This window comes from Balaenoptera physalus, assembly GCF_965194825.1.
Source record: "Balaenoptera physalus genome assembly, chromosome: 8".
NCBI classification, from domain to species: Eukaryota; Metazoa; Chordata; class Mammalia; order Artiodactyla; family Balaenopteridae; genus Balaenoptera; species Balaenoptera physalus.
This window is the reverse complement of record NC_138887.1, coordinates 82,467,547-82,488,419: the sequence shown is the minus strand read 5'-3', so window position 1 is coordinate 82,488,419 and position 20,873 is coordinate 82,467,547. Positions and strand designations below refer to the sequence as shown.

The 20,873-nt window shown below is 37.8% G+C and overlaps 2 protein-coding genes across 5 annotated transcripts in view; one reads left to right on the top strand and one right to left on the bottom strand.

Annotated features, from left to right (window-relative positions):
- ANLN (anillin, actin binding protein) overlaps positions 1-15,032 on the bottom strand; it is a 51,967-nt gene extending 36,935 nt beyond the window's left edge. For 2 of the 3 annotated variants that reach the window (XM_082471683.1, XM_082471685.1), the window contains exons 1-5: positions 14,798-15,032; positions 8,580-8,733; positions 6,239-6,562; positions 1,973-2,352; positions 578-806 (exon numbers count right to left, since the gene is read on the bottom strand). In XM_082471683.1, the coding sequence (XP_082327809.1) occupies positions 578-806; positions 1,973-2,352; positions 6,239-6,562; positions 8,580-8,733; positions 14,798-14,815 (1,105 nt within the window). In that variant the 5' untranslated portion in view covers positions 14,816-15,032. The remainder of the gene's footprint in view (positions 1-577; positions 807-1,972; positions 2,353-6,238; positions 6,563-8,579; positions 8,734-14,797) is intronic. The other variant, XM_082471684.1, reaches the window with a different exon arrangement.
- Positions 14,753-20,873, top strand: part of MATCAP2 (microtubule associated tyrosine carboxypeptidase 2) — a 96,594-nt gene continuing 90,473 nt past the window's right edge. Inside the window, exons 1-2 of one of the 2 annotated variants that reach the window (XM_082471885.1) lie at positions 14,753-14,884; positions 20,322-20,391. In XM_082471885.1, the coding sequence (XP_082328011.1) occupies positions 14,768-14,884; positions 20,322-20,391 (187 nt within the window). In that variant the 5' untranslated portion in view covers positions 14,753-14,767. Of the gene's footprint in view, positions 14,885-20,321; positions 20,392-20,873 lie in introns of those variants that run through there. The other variant, XM_082471884.1, reaches the window with a different exon arrangement.

The window sequence follows — 20,873 nt, the reverse complement described above, 5'->3', positions numbered from 1 at the left end:
CATGCGGGGGTATACCAGAAGGTGTAAGTCACCACAAGATAAACATGGACTTCCTGGAGCATCAGTTTACCATAGTAAAATTGAATCTTCATATGTATACATTCACATACAATATACACACATATAAATTAAATGGGAGTGGAGTCATTTGTATACATATTCCCTTCCCTTTGCTACTACGGGTGCTTTCATAGTGAAGTTTGAGAAGCACTGCTTTGCACGCTTGGTTATAAGAACGCTTCTCCATTATATCCTTAAAATGTGATTTCCAGTTGTATATGCTTTGTCTGCATCAAAAAGTATAGAAGAAAGTATCTAGGTCTTTCTAGAAAAAAGCATGTTTAAACTGTTAAAACGTAACAAGTTAAACACTTTGACCAGTAACTGGGCTAGTCTACATTAATGAACATTCATTCAATCAATTAAAGCTGACTTTGAATAAGTCTCACTTGATACGTTCGGGCATTTGCCCTGGCAAACCAACACTGTACCATGAGCAATTGGATATTTAAAATGCTAAGAACAGACACACTGAAAATAGTCAGCAGTACTTTAAATTTTTTTAAAAATATGTTACCTGGTGTTGTAGATTTGTCCTTAGGTTGAGATTGCAGACAAATTTCTCTGTTTAATTCTTCCTTGGGCCGAACTGTCCTGGATACAGTTGACCTCTCAGTTGATTTTGACACCTCTGTTTTAAGAGGACTAACAGAGGTTTTTTGAAGTAGTTCAGGATTTTGTACCTCACAATTTTTAGCACTGGTGATGGATGTAGTAGAAGATTTCACTGGGGAAGAAGTAGCTTTCTGCAACATGATAATACTTAGGGTAAATAACAACATTCACAATATCTAAAGGTAGTTCTATAAAAAGCACTCAAATCCTATAAAAAAACCAACTCAAATCCTATATGCTCAGTAGCCTTTATGTAAACTCATGAAAAAAAGTATCTTACTCTCTAATAGATCAAACCAATTTGAAAGGTTTGAAAAAAATTAACTTAGAAAATGCCATTATTCAAATTATAATATGTAGTTTAGTCTGCATAATATACTGATGGGTAATTTACTACGAGGGATAGGGTCACTCACTATTTTAAAAAACAATTTCTTTTATATTATCACACTAGTACCTTTATAAATGTTAACTGTATTAGGTCAAATTACCTATATATTTGCATTTTAATTAAATCAATATTAACTTGACAAAATCGTATCATGTACTTGAAGGTGAACTATAAGTTATTAAGTATTTACTATGTGCCAAGCACCATACTAAGTGCTTTATGCACATTATCTCATTTAATCCTCCCAAACCCTTTCTTTCCCAATTTACAAATGGAAAAATAAAGTTTTGCAAGATTAAGTAACTCTCCAAAGCCACACTTCTAATTATGTGGAAGGGCTGGGATTGAATGCAGGTCTGTCTAATTCCAAAACCTGGTTCTACACTTAAAGACAATGCTCAGAAACACAACATTTTTTTCTATTTTGGTTTTTTCATATTTTTTTAAAAACCGTTGAGATAACACATGGGCAAGGTAATCTTTCAAACATTTCAAAACAATATACAGTAAAGGTATCATGCCCACCCTTGACAATTGCCTTCTAGAGGTAACTACTGCTACTAGTTTTCAGAGATATTTGATGTCTTTCTTGTATTTATACACATACATAGAGCATTCTAATAGAGAAAGTAATTTTCAGGCTCTCCCTGATGACTAAGAAGAGGTTCCACCATTCCATAGTATATACTTTGGAGTTACATTAAATTAGTGTAATTTAGTTGTCAATTGCTCATTTATCTTGGGACAGAATACCAAATTTATGATTTTTACTTTCTATGAAATACTCTAAAAATACATATAAACATCCTATATATGTTATAAAATGCATACCTACACATATATATAAATTATTACTCATAACAACAACAAAAAAGGTTTCCAAAGACCAAAATTATATTTACTTACCCCAGAGCTGGAAATTGCAACATTAATCAAAGATGCACCCACAGCGCTAGAGGATGAGGCTTTATTCAAAGAGGCATCGCCATCCCTTTGGGAACAGCATGTAGCTTCCTGCTTAACACTGCTGCTATTGATCCTAGCAGATGCTCCACTTGCAGAGGAAAATTTGGATAAACAAGTGGTACCAGGCTGTTCTTGTACACTGTTTTGCTTTGCAGATGAGTTTTTTACATCATCTTCCCAGGAGCAAATAGTTGCAGCAAGGTTGGCTAGACGGCCCTTTCTGCCAACTGGAGTTGCTGAGGCATCTGAAAGGGATGGTTTGGGAGGGGAGGTAGCCTCTGACGGCATTGCTGAAATGGGTGAGCTTTCGTGTATATCATCTGAAAATGTTTTAAAAGTTAAAATTCATGAGTTATATGTGTGTGTAATAAAGGGATCACTCAAAAAAAAAAAAAGCTTTTCTCATATGCATGAAACTACCAAACTGCTTAAATTTGACAATATATTTTCAAATCAGATACTTAATCCAAATTTAAAAAAAGAAAAAAAAAGAACACTTTGTTACACCTATTTTTTTCAATTATTTGATGGATTATGAATCTATAAGACACCATAGATTTAGGTTATATTTTTAGGATTAATTTATGATGTGATAACACTGCACAATTTAAGATTACATATTCAACATATTTGTTTTAAAAATGTATTAGACCAGTGCTGTACAACAGAACTTTCTGCAATGATGGAGATGTTCTATATCCATGGTGTCTAATACAGTAACAACTAGCCACGTATGGCTAGTGAGCATTTGAATTGTGGTAAGAGCAATAAGAAACTTCATTTCATTTTAATTAATTTAAGTTTAAAAGCTACATATGGCTAGTGGTTATGGTATTGGATAGCACAGGGTTAGACTAAAATGTTTTTCTGCACAGTTACTTCATTTGGAGATAAATCTCAAATAAGCAATACTTAACTTACGAAGGCCTGTATGCATAAAGAGTATATAGGGCAGTCAAAGTTCATGGCAATATCTGTTCCAAAAATTCAGTCAGTGGAACAGATAGCCCTCCTGCTGTCCAAGGCTTATAATTCTGTCTGAAATCTCAATTCTACTCCCCCAAAACCTCAGGGATCTTGCTCCAAATAACCCCTTCTTCCTTTCTACAAACTTTTTTTTCTACACATAAATATGCTCAAGTCTCTCTCATCTTAAAGCTAAAACCAAACATCCTCTCATCAATGTATACCCCCTTTTAGGTAATGTCCCTCTTACCCTGCACTGTATTCACTCACCACTCAACTCCCTTCAACCTGCCTTCTGCCTACACCACTGCCCTGAAGTTGCTTTTGCTATTTTCACCAGATGCCCACACACTTTGCGGGCCTTGTATTTCCATGTAACATCATCCTCTATTAGTTCTGTCTTTGCGGCCTGTCCTTCGTGGTCTCCTTCTAACTACCAGCTACCTCCATTTGACTATCCCACAGACACCCCAAATAATATATCTGAAGTTGAAACTGCCCCCAACACATTCCTCCTCATCGTGCCTCTTCCTCCCTTCTCCCTTACCATCCACCAGCCAGGCATTAAGTCCCACAGATTCTATCTCCTAAATCTCTCAAATCCAGCCTCCTCTTCACTTTCACAGGCCTTCATCATTATGCCTGAATTACAGCACTGGCCTTCTAACTGGTGTTCCTGCTTGGAATCTCTGCCTTCGTCAATCCCTCCTCAATTCTGATGCCAGAGTGATCTTTCTAAAACATTTGCCTACTTAAACTCTCTCAGTTCCTCTCCATCACCTCCTGGTTAAATTCCAAATGCTCTGGACCCTGCTGCTTTCTTCAAATTTATCTCTTGCTTTTCTACCACATGAACTATATACCAGAATACCTACTCTTTATACACACAGTATGCTCACGGTACCTCTGTGCTTTTCATCCATTCTGTTGTTTTTGCCTAGAATATCTCTACTGTCTGAAGCCAGCTGCCCCTCAAAGTCCAGGTTAGTTATCTCTGCCTCCTCCAGAAAAGATTTCCTGACCACCACCCTCCCTACAATACCTTTTTGCATACCTTCATCATTTTCTTTAGAATAAGCACTGTCTTCTAAGTAGACGACAGTTTTACTGTTATGTTTTAGGAATGGGCTTAATAGACCTCTAGCTCCTCTAACTATTCTTTGTCAGAAAGAAAGCCTTCAGATAAATTATATTTTAGAATAATCCCTCAAACCTTTAGTTGGCTATACCCACAGTCCTGTATAGTACTCACTAAATCATTCATCACAAACACTTTATTCATAAGTTTCAATGCTTAAAATTAGACAGGCTATGATGCCTTAATGAGATTTATTTTCAAGGCCGAGGGGGGCATTTGTGAACATTTGCTTTCAACATATTCGAAATCACTGCTGCAAAGCTTCCTTCTCTAGAATGTTTAGGGCCTTGGTCGTATTCTTGATCATGCACTAAAGCACAACACTCTTTCTTTTTTTTAAAAGGAAAATCTCCACTCTTCTGCCCATAGATATTCCCTACAAAACAGAAATGGAACATTCTTCTATTGAGGCACATTTACTGGTTAGCCTCCTCAGACGTTATAAAGAAGCATGGTTAACCCCACCCACTACTAAAATAAATAGTTATAATTTACAACGTGGACTATCAGCACCCTGTTAACACGCCCAAAAACATCGGGCAGGTCGTAAAAGTTGAGCTCTAGAGTCAGACAACTGGGGTTTGAATTTTAGCTGCTGCTGACTGTGGGCAGGCGTCTTAGTCTCTCTGAACCCAGTCTCCTCTTCTACAACATGAAGAAAAAATAGTATGTATGTCATAAGATTGTTGTAAGAATTAAATGCTATATTACATTAGAATTTTAAAATATTTAGAACGCCTAGCATTTCACACAGTAAGTGTTTGCTCTTGAGATGATCATCACTGCCAGAAGGGATAATCTTAAACGTTTTTCTATCCAATACTTATCAAAATTTCAGTTAAAAGAATTGATATTTATGGAAGACTGCTTCAGATCACTTGGTCTTAATTCTGGCTATGTGTCAGAATTACCTACAGAGCTTTAAAAAAAGAGAAAGGAAGGAAGGAAGGAAGAAAGGGAGGGAGGGAGCGAGGGAGGAAGGAAGGAAGGAAGGGATAAAAAGCACACCCCAGGGCTCCACCGCACTCCTGAGATTCCAATCCAGTGGTCTGATACATAGGAGCTGGGCTGAAAGCCAAAGCCTGAGGAACGCTTCCTCGGGTAAGGCCCAGTCATCACCAAGCTGTCTACCTGCACTGTGCTGGCTCACTTTAGAACTGCATTTACTGAACTGAGCCTGGAGCCAGCTATCTGCCTACCTTGAGAAACCTTACACCTTCACTAGCTCCCACAGTTATCTTTAGGACCCAGGGAAGAAAGTTCTCTTAGGTCTTAGTGCCAACCACGGCTCTGTTTTTTTTCTTTTTTTTTTTTTTATAAACATTAGTCATGTAATTGATAGCATTTCATCTCTCTGCATTGGCTGCTAGCAAGTTCAGAACCATCTCTAGTAAGTGAGGAGGACCTTAAGGCCTGTATTTAATAAACTAACTTTACCTTTCACTTTGTTTTTCCTTCTCTTCACCTTGATTTCCTCATTTTTCCCATTTTTAATATAGGTAATTTTGTAAGTCATCCCAAGGCTTTTTTTGTAACGAGGTAGGAGAAAAGCTCTCCATCAGATTATGGGCCCATGAAAGGCAAAGATCAGGTCACTTTATCTGTCTCCAGCATCTTTTGCATGAAAACATGCTTTGCAGGTGCTCGATAAATGTTTTCTGAAGTTTTCTTTCTCCCCTATTGAATAGCATTGCATACCTTAGTCACTCAAGTTTATTTAATTAACGAAACCATGAAATAGGATTTCTTGAACACAGAGCTGAAGGGCAGCAATGCTGATAATGCCAAGAGTATAGTTTATATTTACTATAAATTATTTACATATAGTTTATATGTTTTTATTGCAAATATAAGATGGTTCCCTTACAAGATCAGGGTTTTGTGAACCAGTCTAAGAACCTCATCGTCATCTACTTCGATGAGAACACAACCAACTGATAAATATATACTGATACACAAACCATTTGCGAGCAATGGATACTCAGGATATAGATCAAAAGCATTTACCTTTCATGTGTTAACTGATACATAAAATTTTCAACATACCAAGTTGAATCGTACTGACACGGATTTAAGGACCACACTATTCACATAGTTTATACCTGTCACATCATCATTATCCCAGTGACGCCGCTGCTCAGCCAGCTTTTGCATTCGTGTTTTGACTGAGGAGGCTGCAGTTCCTTCCAATCTTGAGTTTAGCCCTCTCCTCACTCCCAGCAGCGATGCCGGGGCGGCCACGGAATCACTGACACCAGCTGGCACTTGTGGCGCTTGTGGCTGCGCCTGAGGAGACATAAGACTCGGAGAACAAGGTTTTGCAGAAGCTGACTCAACCGGTTTTTCATTTTCCAAGTTGGAAACTTCTACTTCAGTGTTGTCAGAACAGCGTTTTTTTGATGGTGATGGTTTTGTGCAAGATTTCTCTAGATTAAAAAGGACAAAAAAATAAAAAATAAAAATTCTGTAATTCCTCACAGCATGAAAAACTTACAGTAGGTACAAATTAATAAAACACTGTCTCTCTGTTCCTTTAAATGATTTTACTCACAACAAGAAATACGTAAAATTCTACTTTCTTTCGGTAACTTAGAAATCTGATATAAGATATTTCTCTTTAAACAAACATATAATTTATGGTTTAAAAAACCTTAATGAAAAAAATCTTCAAATAACATCCTCAAGATATATGCATAATGTTCTATGTGGTCTTAAGACACTAGTAAATAAAAAGTGCACACACACAGAAGAAGCAAATATTCTAAGGGATTTTAAAGATCATACAGCCCAATCACCACACTTTTAAATAAGAAAAATCAGGCCCAGAGAAATCAAGTTACCTGCTTAAAGTGACATAGCTGAGCTAAGGGTAGACACAAGCTTTCTGCTTTTAAAAACAATCTTTCATGAACAATAGTAAACAAGGGTAGAAGGGCACCTGGCTTGAGGTTTAGGAGGCAGAGAACCAAAAAAGGACTGAATCATCTGGTCAATACCAAACAAATTCATTGGCACAAGTGTTTAACAACATTTTACATTTTAAACTTCCACGAACACCTATAAAATAAATTTAAAAGTCCTAAAAGAAAAAGGAGCTATTCAAACACAAGGCATATAATTTTTACCCAAGAATGAGTTTTAATGTATCTCCTGGAAAACTAATACTTTAAAAGGTAGGAATGTAAATTCCATAAGAGGTCAGTTTCATTGGCTGTCTAACCAAGTGTTCTTGTTCTGGTAGTAACCAAAGCATGATTAGTGGGAAGTCATGATTGCCCTCATAAACATCAATCTAATTAAATGTACATTTACATTTAATGAAACTTTCCAGTCTTCTGCAACTCATTTAAGGGTATATTTTCAACGAACTTATCTAATCATTTTTTGGACATGTTCCTATTTAACATGCTTCACTATCTGGAAGTAAAGACTTCTTTGAGTTTATATTACTTATAACAGTAAATCTTTCCATTTAAGCATCAAAACACAGTTCCAACCACTAGTTTTCAAGTACATAGTCCTCAATACTTGATTGCATAAACCCATGCCACAATGAAGAGATCCTGGACTGGAGCCAGGTCTCTATTTCCTATGTAATATATATGGCATTCCCTCCCTTCAAAATGTATTAGCACACAAAAATAAATTCTCCTTCTATGGTTAGCTCACAAAATAATGAGAACCAGCACTATGCCCTCATCTCTTTTGTAATATTGGTTTTGCCCTCTGTAATACTCTTTTTCTATATGTATTTTAAATTTATACTAAGGGAAATGATCATCTCCAGATTATTCCAAATGCTTGGAAAAGATTAAGCCAGCTGACTGACGTAGGCTGAGGATGCCAGGATTTAGGAAAGAATAAGACAAGCTTCCAGGTGCGTGTGGGTTTGTTGGGGGTGGGGAGGGAGGTTACTTAATTTTGTTTCTGTTTAATTTCACCAGTTCTGTAGATTAACAACCTGTACTTTGTGCCCAGCCTGAGAGAGATGGTTCAGCAGACAGAGGATGAAAAGGCTCATTAAATTACAAGCATTTGCAGGCAGGTCTGCCTTTTGTTGCCCTGCTCACACCACAGACACATCTGAACCTGGTGGTCAGCTGTGCTGGCACCTGTTGGGGTAGATAAACTCTATACCATGGCAGTATAAGTGCCCCAGTGCTCCTTTATTATTCTTCCCTGAGAGGTTTTAAGGATAATTTTGGAATGAGGAAAATAAAGTTCAACCAGTTAATCTGAAATATTTGTTAGAAATTCTGCTCTGGCCTGATAGGTTCTAGGCCTAATATAATAGGCCTGGAATACAAAAGGCTGATCTTTCTCCCAGAGGCTATGCCATCTGTCTCCCAAAGACCTTGGTTCTTCTGCATGAACAATAAAATGCTTGGCGCTTATCTCCTTTTAAAAAATGCAAAGTTTACTGTTCCCCACAAAGCCTTTTACCTTCACCACCAGACAGGGGCTGCTGGTTACTTGCTTCTGAAAGCGGCTCCCTGACTCGCTTGGCTTTAGTCGCAGACCTTGCTGCTGGGGTGGGCCGCTCAGCCATTTTCCTCTGAAGATTCTCGCGTCTGGCACGGGTTCGTTCAAGCAGTTTCTACGTATATCAGAGCGTTAAAACACAAGTTTCATCAAAGGTTCAGAAAACTTCAGGTATCTTCTAAAATCACTAATTGCCATCATGTACGATAACAGTTAAATACATTTCAAAAGTGAAATCCTAAGTAATTAAGTCAAGATTCACCAAATGAACACCCCCATGTCAAAATTTAATTACAGACGTAATATGAACATTAAAGGGGGAGTAAAATGTGTTAAGTTAGTTGTATGAGATTTTAAATGGCCACAAATTTTTTTCTGCTTCCATCAAAAGCTATTTGAATTGGGATGGCCTTATGATTCACTTTGACCATTAAAACGCAGCAGAAGTGACACTGTGTATGTGACTTCCAGTCCCAGGCCTCGAGAGGTCTTGCAGTTTCTGCTCTCACTCTCTTGGAACACTGCCTCCACATGAAGAAGCCCAGGTTAAGCCTGCTAGACACATGGCCCAGCTGACAGCCAGCATCAACCACCAGACCTGAGAGGAAGGCTATTTTAGACCATCCAGTCCCAGATAATTTGTATATCACTGCAGACTCCTATACGACTGCAGGGGACACCAGAAGCCCAGCCCAGCTGAGCCCAAATGCTAAGCCACTGAATCATGGAAAATAACGTGGTGGTTGTTTTAACCACTATGGTAGGCAGAATAATGGTCCCCCAAAGTTGTTCATTGTCCTAATCCCATGAACCTGTGAATATGTTACCTTACATGGCAAAAGAGACTTTGCTGACATGATTAAATTAATGACCTTGAGATGGAGAGATTATCCTGGATTCTCTGGGTGGGCCTCAAAAGGGCAATTGTCCTTATGAGGGAAGAGAGGCCCAGAAGCTCAGAGTCAGAGAAGATGTGACAAGGGAAGCCACAGGCCAAAAAATGCAGGCGGCCTCTATAGCTGGAAAAGGCGAGGAAACAGATTCTCCCTAGAGCGTCCAAAAGGAACACAATCCTGCTAACACCTTGATCTGAACTCAGCAAAACCTATCAGACTTCTGACCTACAGAAGATAATAAATATGTGTGATGTTAAGCCAGTAAATTTGTAATAATTTGTTGTAGCAGCAAAACTAATACAACCACTAAGATTTGGTGTGATGGCAAGAGATAACTGGCATAATAGTCCTTTGAAGACATAAGACACTTCCTAATAGAAAAATAAATAAGCCTAAATAATCTTATGTTTTATTTAATTAAATATCAATATACAATAAAAGTTTTAAGTTGAAATCTTAGCCATTCCATAGAATCGTGAATACTACTCTTTTCTAACCCCAATGTATGCTCCTATTCAAATCAGTGTAGTATAGCAAACACTAGACCCTGTAAAACAATTCATTCTCCTTCAAATGAACACAACCGAAGGAGGCATGCAGATTACTGGCTGGAGTTTACACACTGCCCTGCAAACACAGATATAGCAGTTAGTGCAGACTACGGAATTAAACTCCATCTGACCTTTTTAATTGCTTAATTAAAACAGTAATAATTTTTTTAATCCTTCTGAGTATGCAAAAGAAGCATGAGCTAAATTTGGAAGAAGGCACAACTCTCTACTTAGGAATGATTTCTCATTGAAAGAAGTAACACTAAACCTAAATGCTATGTCACTGAAAGCGTAATTTATGAGCCAAATGCCTTCCAAAACACAAGACCTTCACCCTTTTATTTAAAGTATTACACAAATTCATATATGTCTGATAATTTCTCCCACAATAATATATATCACTCCCAAGATACAAAACTAGACTAACTATATTCATTCATGGACACGCCCACATTCCATTCTGGTCAGTTAGAATACTTATGAGTCAGTATATCTTCGGTTACTATGAGCAATGGGTCACAGAAGAATGTGGTTTTGCCATTCAAATATACACAAGTGTTCTTTTGCTACCTTAGTTTCAAAAATTTCAAGATTAAAACATACTAAAGTAGATAAGCAAAAAAGTTCCCTAATCTGTAAAATAAAACTAATAAGTACCAAAGATTATTAATGTAAAGAAATGATGTATCTAAAATACATAAACTCAACAGCTCAATAAATGTAAGTCACCCTTCCTTATAAAAATGTAACAGGAATTTAAGGGATCTTTTATTTATAAGGTACATTCCTTCAAATATCACACCTCCTTCTTCAAATAACAGAGGCATTAAAAAAAAATACACTGCAATTACTAACATAATCAGGAAGGTATTCCACATGGATGAATCTAAGATAACTGAAGCATATAGTCCTAAAGCAATTTCTGCCCCATATCCCTCAAACTATTTCTGACAGAAATTTTTTCTAGGAGATATTACTGATTTTCTTGCCTTCTTAAACAAAGTAGACTCAATAACAATTAACTTATTATTTTCAAAATGCTGTAGCAGCATTCTTTCCCAGGTCATCACAGAGATTTCGCTTAATTCTGGAAAATTAGAGAAACTCTATCCAAAACAGTGATAGCATGTATGTCTATTTATATCACAAGAAAAGATGCTTTATGTATTTTAATTGTAGCTTTTTCTCTTTTAAGGTTCCTACATAGAAAGCTCTGACTTGGCACACCTAGCTCTGCGTTTCTCTGTGCTAGTCTTGGAGTGGGATGACCATCACTCGTGAGTAGATCTTCACACTAAGAGGCTAATACTGACATCATGAGTAGTAAGTTGATGGTTTTAAATCCACCTAACAACAATTACAACAATCACTAATGCTTATACAGGACTTAATATAAAGTACTTTCAGTGTCTGCACGCACTAACTCATTTCATCTTCAAAATATGATTTGGTAAAATTCTGTTTTTACTACTGTTTTACAGAGGAAGAAACTCAGGCAGGGGTTAAATAACAAGCCGTAGGTCACACAGTTAAGAAGTGTCAAGGCAGGGACTTCCCTGGTGGCGCAGTGGTCAAGAATTCATCTGCCAATGCAGGGGACACAGGTTCGAGCCCTGGTCCGGGAAGATCCCATATGCCGCAGCAACTAAGCCCACGAGCCACAACTACTGAGCCCGCGAGCCACAACTGCTAAGCTCGTGTGCCTAGAGCCCGTGCTCCGCAACAAGAGAAGCCACCACTGGCTGCAACTAGAGAAAGCCAGCGCACAGCAACAAAAGACCCAACGTGGACAAAAATTTAAAAAATTAAAAAATAAAAAAAAACAGTGGCAAGCCAAGATTCAGAACCAGGCTCCGGAGTCTGGACTCTTAACTACTTTGCTATAAACTATCTTTTGACTAAATCCAATTGCTCTTTTAAAGAACTTATCATCAGCAAAACTAACCAAATTCATACAATCAATATAACTTTTTTAATACTATCTGCTGATCATAATAATAAACATGTGCCTTAACTGCTTGTTCATCCATAAATCAAGATGGATTCTTCATCTCTGGTTGGTCCATGAAGAACATTAGGAAGACATGGTCCTGTGGACCCTGTCTAGATGCTGATTCAAACAAACTGCAAAAACATGAGACACTTAAGGAAAACTGAACACTTACAATGTTTGATGATATTAAGGAAATGCTGTTGATTTTTTAGGTGTGATAGTAGCATTATGATTTTTTTTAAGTCTTTAGTGTTCAGTGATAAATACTTAAGTACTTACATATAAAATTATATGATCTCTAGAATTTGCTTCCAAATAATTCAGTGGGAGGGATTAGAAGGGGATACAGTAAAACAATATGGCCACGTGTTGCTGGGTGGTGGAGGCATTATATTTGAAATTTTCTACAATAGAGAAAACAATATTGCTAAAATGTCCAAACAGTTACTGTTGTATATAATTATTGGCCTGTGAAATAATTTGCACTGAATGGCTCTCTTCCGTATCAATTCGGCAGAACATTATTGGATGTGCTTGATGTTAGGGAAACATCTCTCTGAATAGGAAACAACAGTCCTACCTTCAAGAAGCTTACATTCTAACAGAAGACATGTTCAACGGGTAAATAAATGCAAGGGAGATGGGTACTGTGAAAGGTGATCTCCCCTCTGAAGAAGGGGAATCAAACTGTGAGCTGCAGGTTGAAACAGTTTGCCAGGCAGAAGCGGCAGGGAGAGGAACAGTGTGCCAGACAGCACGAGTAACAGCAGGGAGGAGAACCACTGCACAACAGCCTTGTCTGAGGAAACAAGAGTTTAGGATAGTTGTAGCCTTTCTCAACTAGAGTTACCAAGAGGATTAATCCCTAATGCCCTGGCATTAATGTAATGAATTAACATCTCTCCTATGCCTGTAGGGTGGTCTGGTTAAGAATCACCCTTGGGAAAACTGAGAAAACAGTTCTCTCAAATAATTTTCCCTGTTCTACGGTTCTGATAAGGAACTCTGGTTGAGACAGTCATTTTAACTGACTTCCAATTTTTTTTTTTAGACAAGGAACTGTACCAGTTAGTTTCACTGTGCAAAAATGTTATGAATGCTATAATTAAGCACCTAATCTTTGGAAACAATTCAAATTGTTCACTCATTACCAATTAAGGAAAAGATGTCAAAGCTGTTTATTCCAACTGCAATCGATCTAACTTTTCATAACATAAACCATATATATTTCTGAGCACACTCTAAAATGAAAAGTTTCTTTTAAAGAAAAGTTTCTTTCAGCTGAGATTTGTACTAGCTTCAGAATAACATTTTTAAGTAAAACATAGTACAATTTTCAGCCAACTTTCAAAATGCTTTGTCCTGTCAGTTACCTAGGAGAATGAAAATATTCAGAACACATAGGGCGAATATTTTAAGGAATCCTATTCTAAGTTGGAACATAATGTATCCTTTTTAACTTCAATGTAACTGAAAAATATGTAGTGCACGACCAGCTCTACTCTTTACAGCTAATACAAAAATGTGTTCAGGATTTTTCTGTTAGAATATTTAAGGTTAACGAATTCATGTGTTTTCCCCCAGAGATGATTGAGAATTTGTAAACAAAAATAAACACTGTTGTGTTTGAACACAAGTAAACTCTAATTGTTGAAACTTTTAGTATCTTAGGATTGTAAGTACATCTCAAAAAAAAAAAGTATTACCACTCTCCATTCAATTTTTCAATCTAGTGCAGAGACATTTTTAGGCTCACTTTGCAACAACTGTTATTTTTTGAGTTGAAACTTGCACAACAACCTAAAAAATGAGGAACTGTCCTGGAAGAAAAGGGAGTGGAAATTCCTGAGTGTGTCAAAGTACATTGTCAACAAGAAGCCAAAGCTAGACAAATAATCGACACAATAACGATGTAATTAATCCATATTTAATTTCCAAAGAACAAAAGATGAGTGAAGTATTGCTGTAATGGTATGCTCCATAAACATACCCAAAAAGGTTTATTTCTTTACGATTTTTTTTTTAAATCGTGGGCTATTAATTTTGGTTTGTACGTATTCGGCTAACACTGTTTCCTTTCAATTTGTATCAATCTCAGGTATGAATCTTCTTTGCTAGTTAGCTGAGCAATAGAATCTGAAGGAACTACTGACTTTATAAGAACGGATGCAATGGTTTCAGGCACCGGCTTATTTTAACGTTTTGCTGTCATTTCGTTCACAGCATCCTTAAATGCACGGCTCCTCTGCGGGCCACACGAACCCTGCAAATCACATTCCATCCCATTTCCGGGCGGCGGCTGCACACACAGCACTGAGTCACTCGGACACCCGACTCCACCTCGCAAGTTACCCCGGCTTTTACTTCCAGCGGGATCTTTTGGTCAGGCCCCCACCTCACCCTCGCAAGGGACAGGGATCCACTCCAGAGAGGCACATAATAACCGGGGCTGACAGGAAGTTTTTTCACTACTGCTACTGAGGACAGACTCAAAGCTTTCCCCCGCCAGAGCTTCATCTGCAGGATAAGAACAAGAAAACCGCAGAAGAACTGCAGCCGCAGAGCAGAGGGAACCAGCGGCCCCCCTCCTGGCTTCCCCAGTCCGACACCCGCACGCACACTCTGCGCACGCGCGCGCACGCGCTCTCCGCCCGGTGGGCCCGGAGGTAGACAGAAGGTGGGAAGGGAGGGTGGGGGCCGAGGGGGGTCATGGTTGGCTCTGCCCGCAAGTTTTCTCACCTCGGTAAACGGGTCCATCGCCCGGGGCTTCGCGTGTCGATTGCGAGACGACCGAAACGGTGGTTCAAATTCGGAAAAAGAAAAGAAGTGAGTGCCGGCTCAGTGTGTCACTTGGAGAAAACAAGAAGTCCGGGGCAGGGGAACTCTCCCAACCTACTCTCCTCTTCCCCACAGCCTCCAGTGTCACACTCGGCCTTCAGCGGCGGTTCAAATTTGAATTTCAGCGCCGGGAGCCGCGCGCATGCGCGCGGGGCGGGGCGGGGGCAGGGCACGCCTCTCCCCGCACCAGCGCTGGATCACGTGGCCTTGCCCGGGCTGGGAGGTTCCCAAGGGTGGCTTAGCCTTCTCAGGGATAGCCCACCCCTGGCGGCGGAGATGCGGAGGTAGGTGCTGCGCTCGGCCCTTCAACTGCCTCCGGGCTCGAAGCCCCACCCCAAACGCTCGCACACCCCAGCCTGTTTAAGCAGGTCCCTTCGCGCCTGTGCTTGGGCGTTTCCGCTTTCCTTAATTCCTAAATTTAGGATTAAGGGCCCTTCTGTTTGAAATCCCACTGGACCATGGACCTGACATAGCTTTCTGTCCACCTGCCCGCCCGCCCCTACTTCACTCCAAGGGGGACTCAGGCTTGGCCTTCTTGAGGGCCAGGTCTATTGGGCCCCCGGACACTTGGGGCTAATGACCAGTTAGCCACCTTGGGCACTGGCCTTTCTCACTGGGAAAATAAGGTTAACATTAACAGACCGTGTGTAAAGAGTTTATACACAAAACACCTGTCGTCCCTTTTTATTTTAATCCCATCAAACTGCATGCAGTGTTAGAACTGAGAAGCTACCCACTTTAATCCTCCCTTTTACAGCTAAGAGAAGGGCGAACCTGAGACATTAAGTGACTGGTCAAGGAGAAATGAAAATCCCATTCTCAGCTCATAGTCTGCTTTCCACCGCTGAATCAAGCTGTATTTCATGATTATTCTCTGTAGATTACTGAGAATTGTAAAGTACGTTTTATAGTTACTGTATCAGATTCATTTCTTATTTAGTAAGTCTGTACTAGGGCTTGTTACAAAGACAACAAACAGGTTTGGACTTCTTCATCTGTAACACAGAGTAGATTGCTGAGTGACTGCCCAACGGCTGAACAGGCCAAAACTATTTCTCCCAAGTAAGAAGTTTCGGTGTATTTAATAACGTTTCCATCTTAGCAGTCAGTAAACATTACAAAAAGTATTTCACTAATAATATCTCTAATTTGAATTTTGGTGCTATACGTTGTAATGGAAAGAATTCTGAGTGTGGGATAAGAAGAAATTCCTTGAGGTCTTGGCTCCACCAAGACCATGTGACCTTAGGCTTTAGGCAAATCATTTAACTCAGTATTTCTTAGACCTTTCTGGGGAGTCATAGTCTCCTTTGAAAGTACAATTAAAGGTGAAAAATGCCCACTCAATCACAAAATGTTTAAGATATGATTCCATGAAGTTCATGGTCACCAGGTTAGCCTCTTTGGATTTTAGTTTACTCATCGGTAAAACAGGAATAATCAGCTGCCCTGCCAGTCCACAGAGTTGTTAGGAGGATCAGGTGAAAAATTAAAAGAGATCCAAAAGTATTCTGTAATAAGTAATAAGCCCCTATCCATGTGTTTGCTGTATCGAATTATTAATATTTAACTCAAAATATGCTACTTAAGAACCAAAGAGAAAAGCCGCTTGAATTTTTTTCCAGTGCTGGACCAGAAAGTGGTGGGTGTATTGAGGAGTGCGGGTTCAGGAGGAAGTTTACGCGACATTGGAAAATGAGTCAATAGAAATTTATGAAACCTTGCGCCCTCCGGCTTTGGCCTCTGTGAGCCTTAGATTCTTTATGACCAGATCCTAGTCAAGACTAAAAGAGATAAATACAGCAAGTCACTCAATATAACTACCCAAAACATTTAGTTTATCTTTCTTCACAATCCCCCTGTCTTTACCCTGATGATGATAATAGCAAACCACCACACGGTAGCTGAAGTTCGTTAAACACCTACCATGTGCCCGAAGCTGTGCTAGAGACTCAAGTCTACTCTCTTAGAATACTGCAACTATCTGCTAACAGTTCTCCCTATTTCCCTTCTTACCCTCTGATAGTTCACGCTTCAGTTTATAAGCTAGAATTACTTTTCTCCTCTTGAAAATTGTGTTATAAAATATTTCCACTTTACCAAAAAATTAATGAATGGAACAGATAACTGTGTACCCACCACCTAGCTTAAAAAATATGTAATTTTATAATTGAAGTCTCCTGTGTATTCCTCCTTAATCCCATTCCCCAGGGGTAAAACTATCCTGATTTTCATGTTTATCATTCCCATGAAATGTATGTACTTTTATTACATCTACATATATATCCATATCAATATATAGTGTTTTACATAAATTTTATTTTTACTGTAAGTAAAAATTTCTGCAGTTGGTTTCTTTTCTGAATATTGTCTTTATGAGATTCATCCTCACTAACAGGTATAGCTGCATTTTATTCATTCTCACTGCTGTATTCTATTGTATTAATATACTTGTAATTTATGTATCCATTATCCTGTTAATGGACATTTAGCTCATTTCCAGTTTTTCATTCCAAAGACCCCATGATGCCATGAATATTTTTATGTCTCCTTATACATACATGCAAAACTTTCTCTAAAATAATATACCTAGGAATTAGAGGATCATTTCAATAAATATATTTCAATATTATTGCCAGATATTAAAAATAAATTGCTCTTCAAAACGATTGTAACAATTTATATTCCAATCAGCTTTAAATGAGCATGCCTGCTACTCTAGTGCCTCCCTAGTACTTGGATACTTTTTAGATTCTGTCATTCTTGTTTGTATGCATTTATCCTATTACTAATGGAAGTGAACATTATTTCATGTGTTTATTGGCCTTTAAGTTTTCCTTTTCTGTGAATTTCAAATTCATATCCTTTGCCCATTTTTCTATGTGGTTGCTTTTTCTTATTGATTTGTAGGCTTTTGTTGTTTGTTTACTATTTTCCGGGAAAATAACTCTTTTTGGTTTTTTGGCTGGCAAAATCTTTTCCTAGTTTATGGTTTGTCTTTTCACTTTAGGATGTCTTGGATGTACAGAAGTGTTTCCTATTAATATAATTAAATATATGTATATTTTCCAGTAGGGTTTGTGCTTTTTATGTCTCAAGAAATCCTTCCCTTTCCCTCTCCTGAAGTTGTAAATATATTCTCTCATATTTTCTTCTAAAAAGCATGGGTTTTTCATGGTTTTGTCTTTAAATTATCTGGATTGATCTTGTTTTTTGTTTGGATAACCCAGTGTCTTAGCAGCAGTTATTTAATTGTCCATCCTTTCCCCACTGACCTTAATGCCACTTTTGTCATGTACCAACTTCTCCTGTATATGTAGGTCTATTTAGGAGCTCTTTATTCTGTTCTACTGGTTTATTTGTCTATTCCTCACCCAATATCGAACTGTTTTCATTATGTGTTGATATCTGATAGGGCAAATTAAAAATTGACGTGGTTAATTTTGTCCCCTTATTCTTCCATATAAATTTTGGGGTCAGATTGTCAAGTGCCACAAAGGAAAACAAAATCCTCTTGAGATTTGTAATTGGAATCCTACTGAATTTATCAAATAATTTGGAGGAAAATGACATCTTTGTGATATCAAACCTTTCCATTTGTGAACATGGATATATCTTCATTAATTTAAGCCTTCTTTAATATCATCCAAAAATGTTTATAATGTACTTCCATAAGGATCTTTAAACTCTTTAATCTGTTCCTGTGTATCTTTTTTGTTGTTATTGCTTTTATAAATGTTATCTTTTAATTATATTTTAAAACTCTGTTATTGATATATAGGAACATGATTATTGCAAACCTATTGAGCAATCTTATTAGTTTTAGCAATTTATTCATAGAGTGGGAGCTTTTTAAAATGTAAATTGTACAGTGTCAATTTCTTGTTTTGAGCCAGTTTATGTCTTCTGTTGCAATTAGAATAATATCCAAATTCTTTATCATACCTACAGGGCCCTACATGACCTGAACCTTGCTTGCCTCTCCTAGTATCCTAATATTCTCCAGATACCACAGTACTCTCCCTTCTTTTTCCCACTAGTCTCCAGCCTCATAGGACTTTTTTCTAGTCATAAAAATAGGCCAAATGTCTTCCTGCCTCAAGAACTTTCTATCCCCTGGATATTTGTAGATCTACCCATGGCTGGCTGCTCATTAATTGGGTCTAAGCTCAAATGTGCTATCTCCTCAAGAAGACTTGTCTGATCAGGTGGCCACACCCCTCCTCTCTCCCCCCCAAGTCATGTTCTATCCCATTACTCTGTTATATTTTCTTCATTGCATTTACCATTTACGTGGGATCATTTTAGATATGTGTTTAAGTTTATCATCTGTGTACCTCTTCTACTAGACTGTAAGCGATGGAATGGCAGGGACTTGTCTTGTTGGTAATTGTAACCTAGCAGCTTCAGGGCACACGAGTTCAGTAGATATTTGTTGAATGAATGAATGTAAGATAACTATTATTCCTTTTTTAGAGATGAAGAAACTGAGATGCAAAGAGGCTAAGTGATTGCTCTAAGTCCATCACCTATAACTTGAACCAGATCTGCCTGACTTCAAATCCTGTTTATGATCTTGACATTTCAGTTAATTTATTTATTTTGATCACCAAAGACACAATAATGATGTAAATGTGCTCTTGAGCTATATCTAAGGTGCTGAATACATAGTAACCATGTTTTTCTCTTAAAATTGTTTTAAAAAAAATTTTAAATACTAAGGAAAGAAAATAAATATATTATATTCACATGATTATTACCAGTTAGTTATACAGTTTGACCTAACAATGATAGTATTCTGAAAGTCATCAAAAGTGTCTTCTCTATTTATTCAAATAAAAATGACAATTTCTCAAGTTATTTAGGTAAAGACCACAGCTTATTATATTAATTTAAGAATAGAATCAAGGCTGTGTGCTCTAGAGCCCGCGAGCCACAACTACTGAGCCTGTGAGCCACAACTACTGAAGCCCATGTGCCTAGAGCCCATGCTGTGCAACATGAGAAGCCACCGCAATGAGAAGCCCGCTCACTGCAATGAAGAGTAGCCCCCGCTCGCCGCAACTAGAGAAATCCTGCGCAGCAACAAAGACCCAACGCAGCCAAAAATAAATTATTTATTTATTTATTAAAAAAAAAAGAATAGAGTCAAGGCTCTGAAGAAGAGATAACTAGAGATTAAAGGTAGCCCAAGTAAATGAATATTTGCTCCTTCTAAGATCCTTTTCAACAAAGGAAATAGTAATCATGTTTTCACAGATAAAATTGATGGAGGGCTGAAAAACACAAAAAGTCAAAAACATTTACTTCAATAAGGACACTCCATATGTTATGTATGTACAGTTAATTTTTCAAAGTATATTCATGCACATTCTCATTTCATTCACAAAATAAAACAATGACCTAAATATTCTTATTTTCACAGGAATCAAAAAGGCCAAGATCTAACCATAAGGCAGTGGCAAGAAGGATTAAGGTCAAGTTCTCTACTTCAGGTTATCTGGCTGAAGGGCCACTTCTTTTACACATTCATTATAATGAAGAAATGATAACTATCAAAAGATGTTATATACGTGTTACTAAAGGGCTATTTTATTTGTTACAATATCTCCTATTAATGGTCACTAGCATCACATTTTAAGGGTTTTAAACAGGTTTAGTGGTCTTTAGCATCAGATTTTTTTCTTTTCTAAGTTAATCAGTGAAAATGTTTCATATTCCAAAGTGAGGAAAAATAGATTGTGTGTGTGCTTTCTAACATATTGTATTGTTTCCAAAAACCAATGCAACTACCGACATATTTCCTTTATTCAATAGAGTATTCTCAAAATGTATACAGCTCTAATCTCCTTTTTACTTTCTCAAGTGGTTAATATGGTATTAAGGGAGTTCATATTTAAAGGACCATGGTAAATCCTTTCATAAAGACGAAGAATTCTTTTATGTACTTATCGCACTATAATTTACATATGCTATC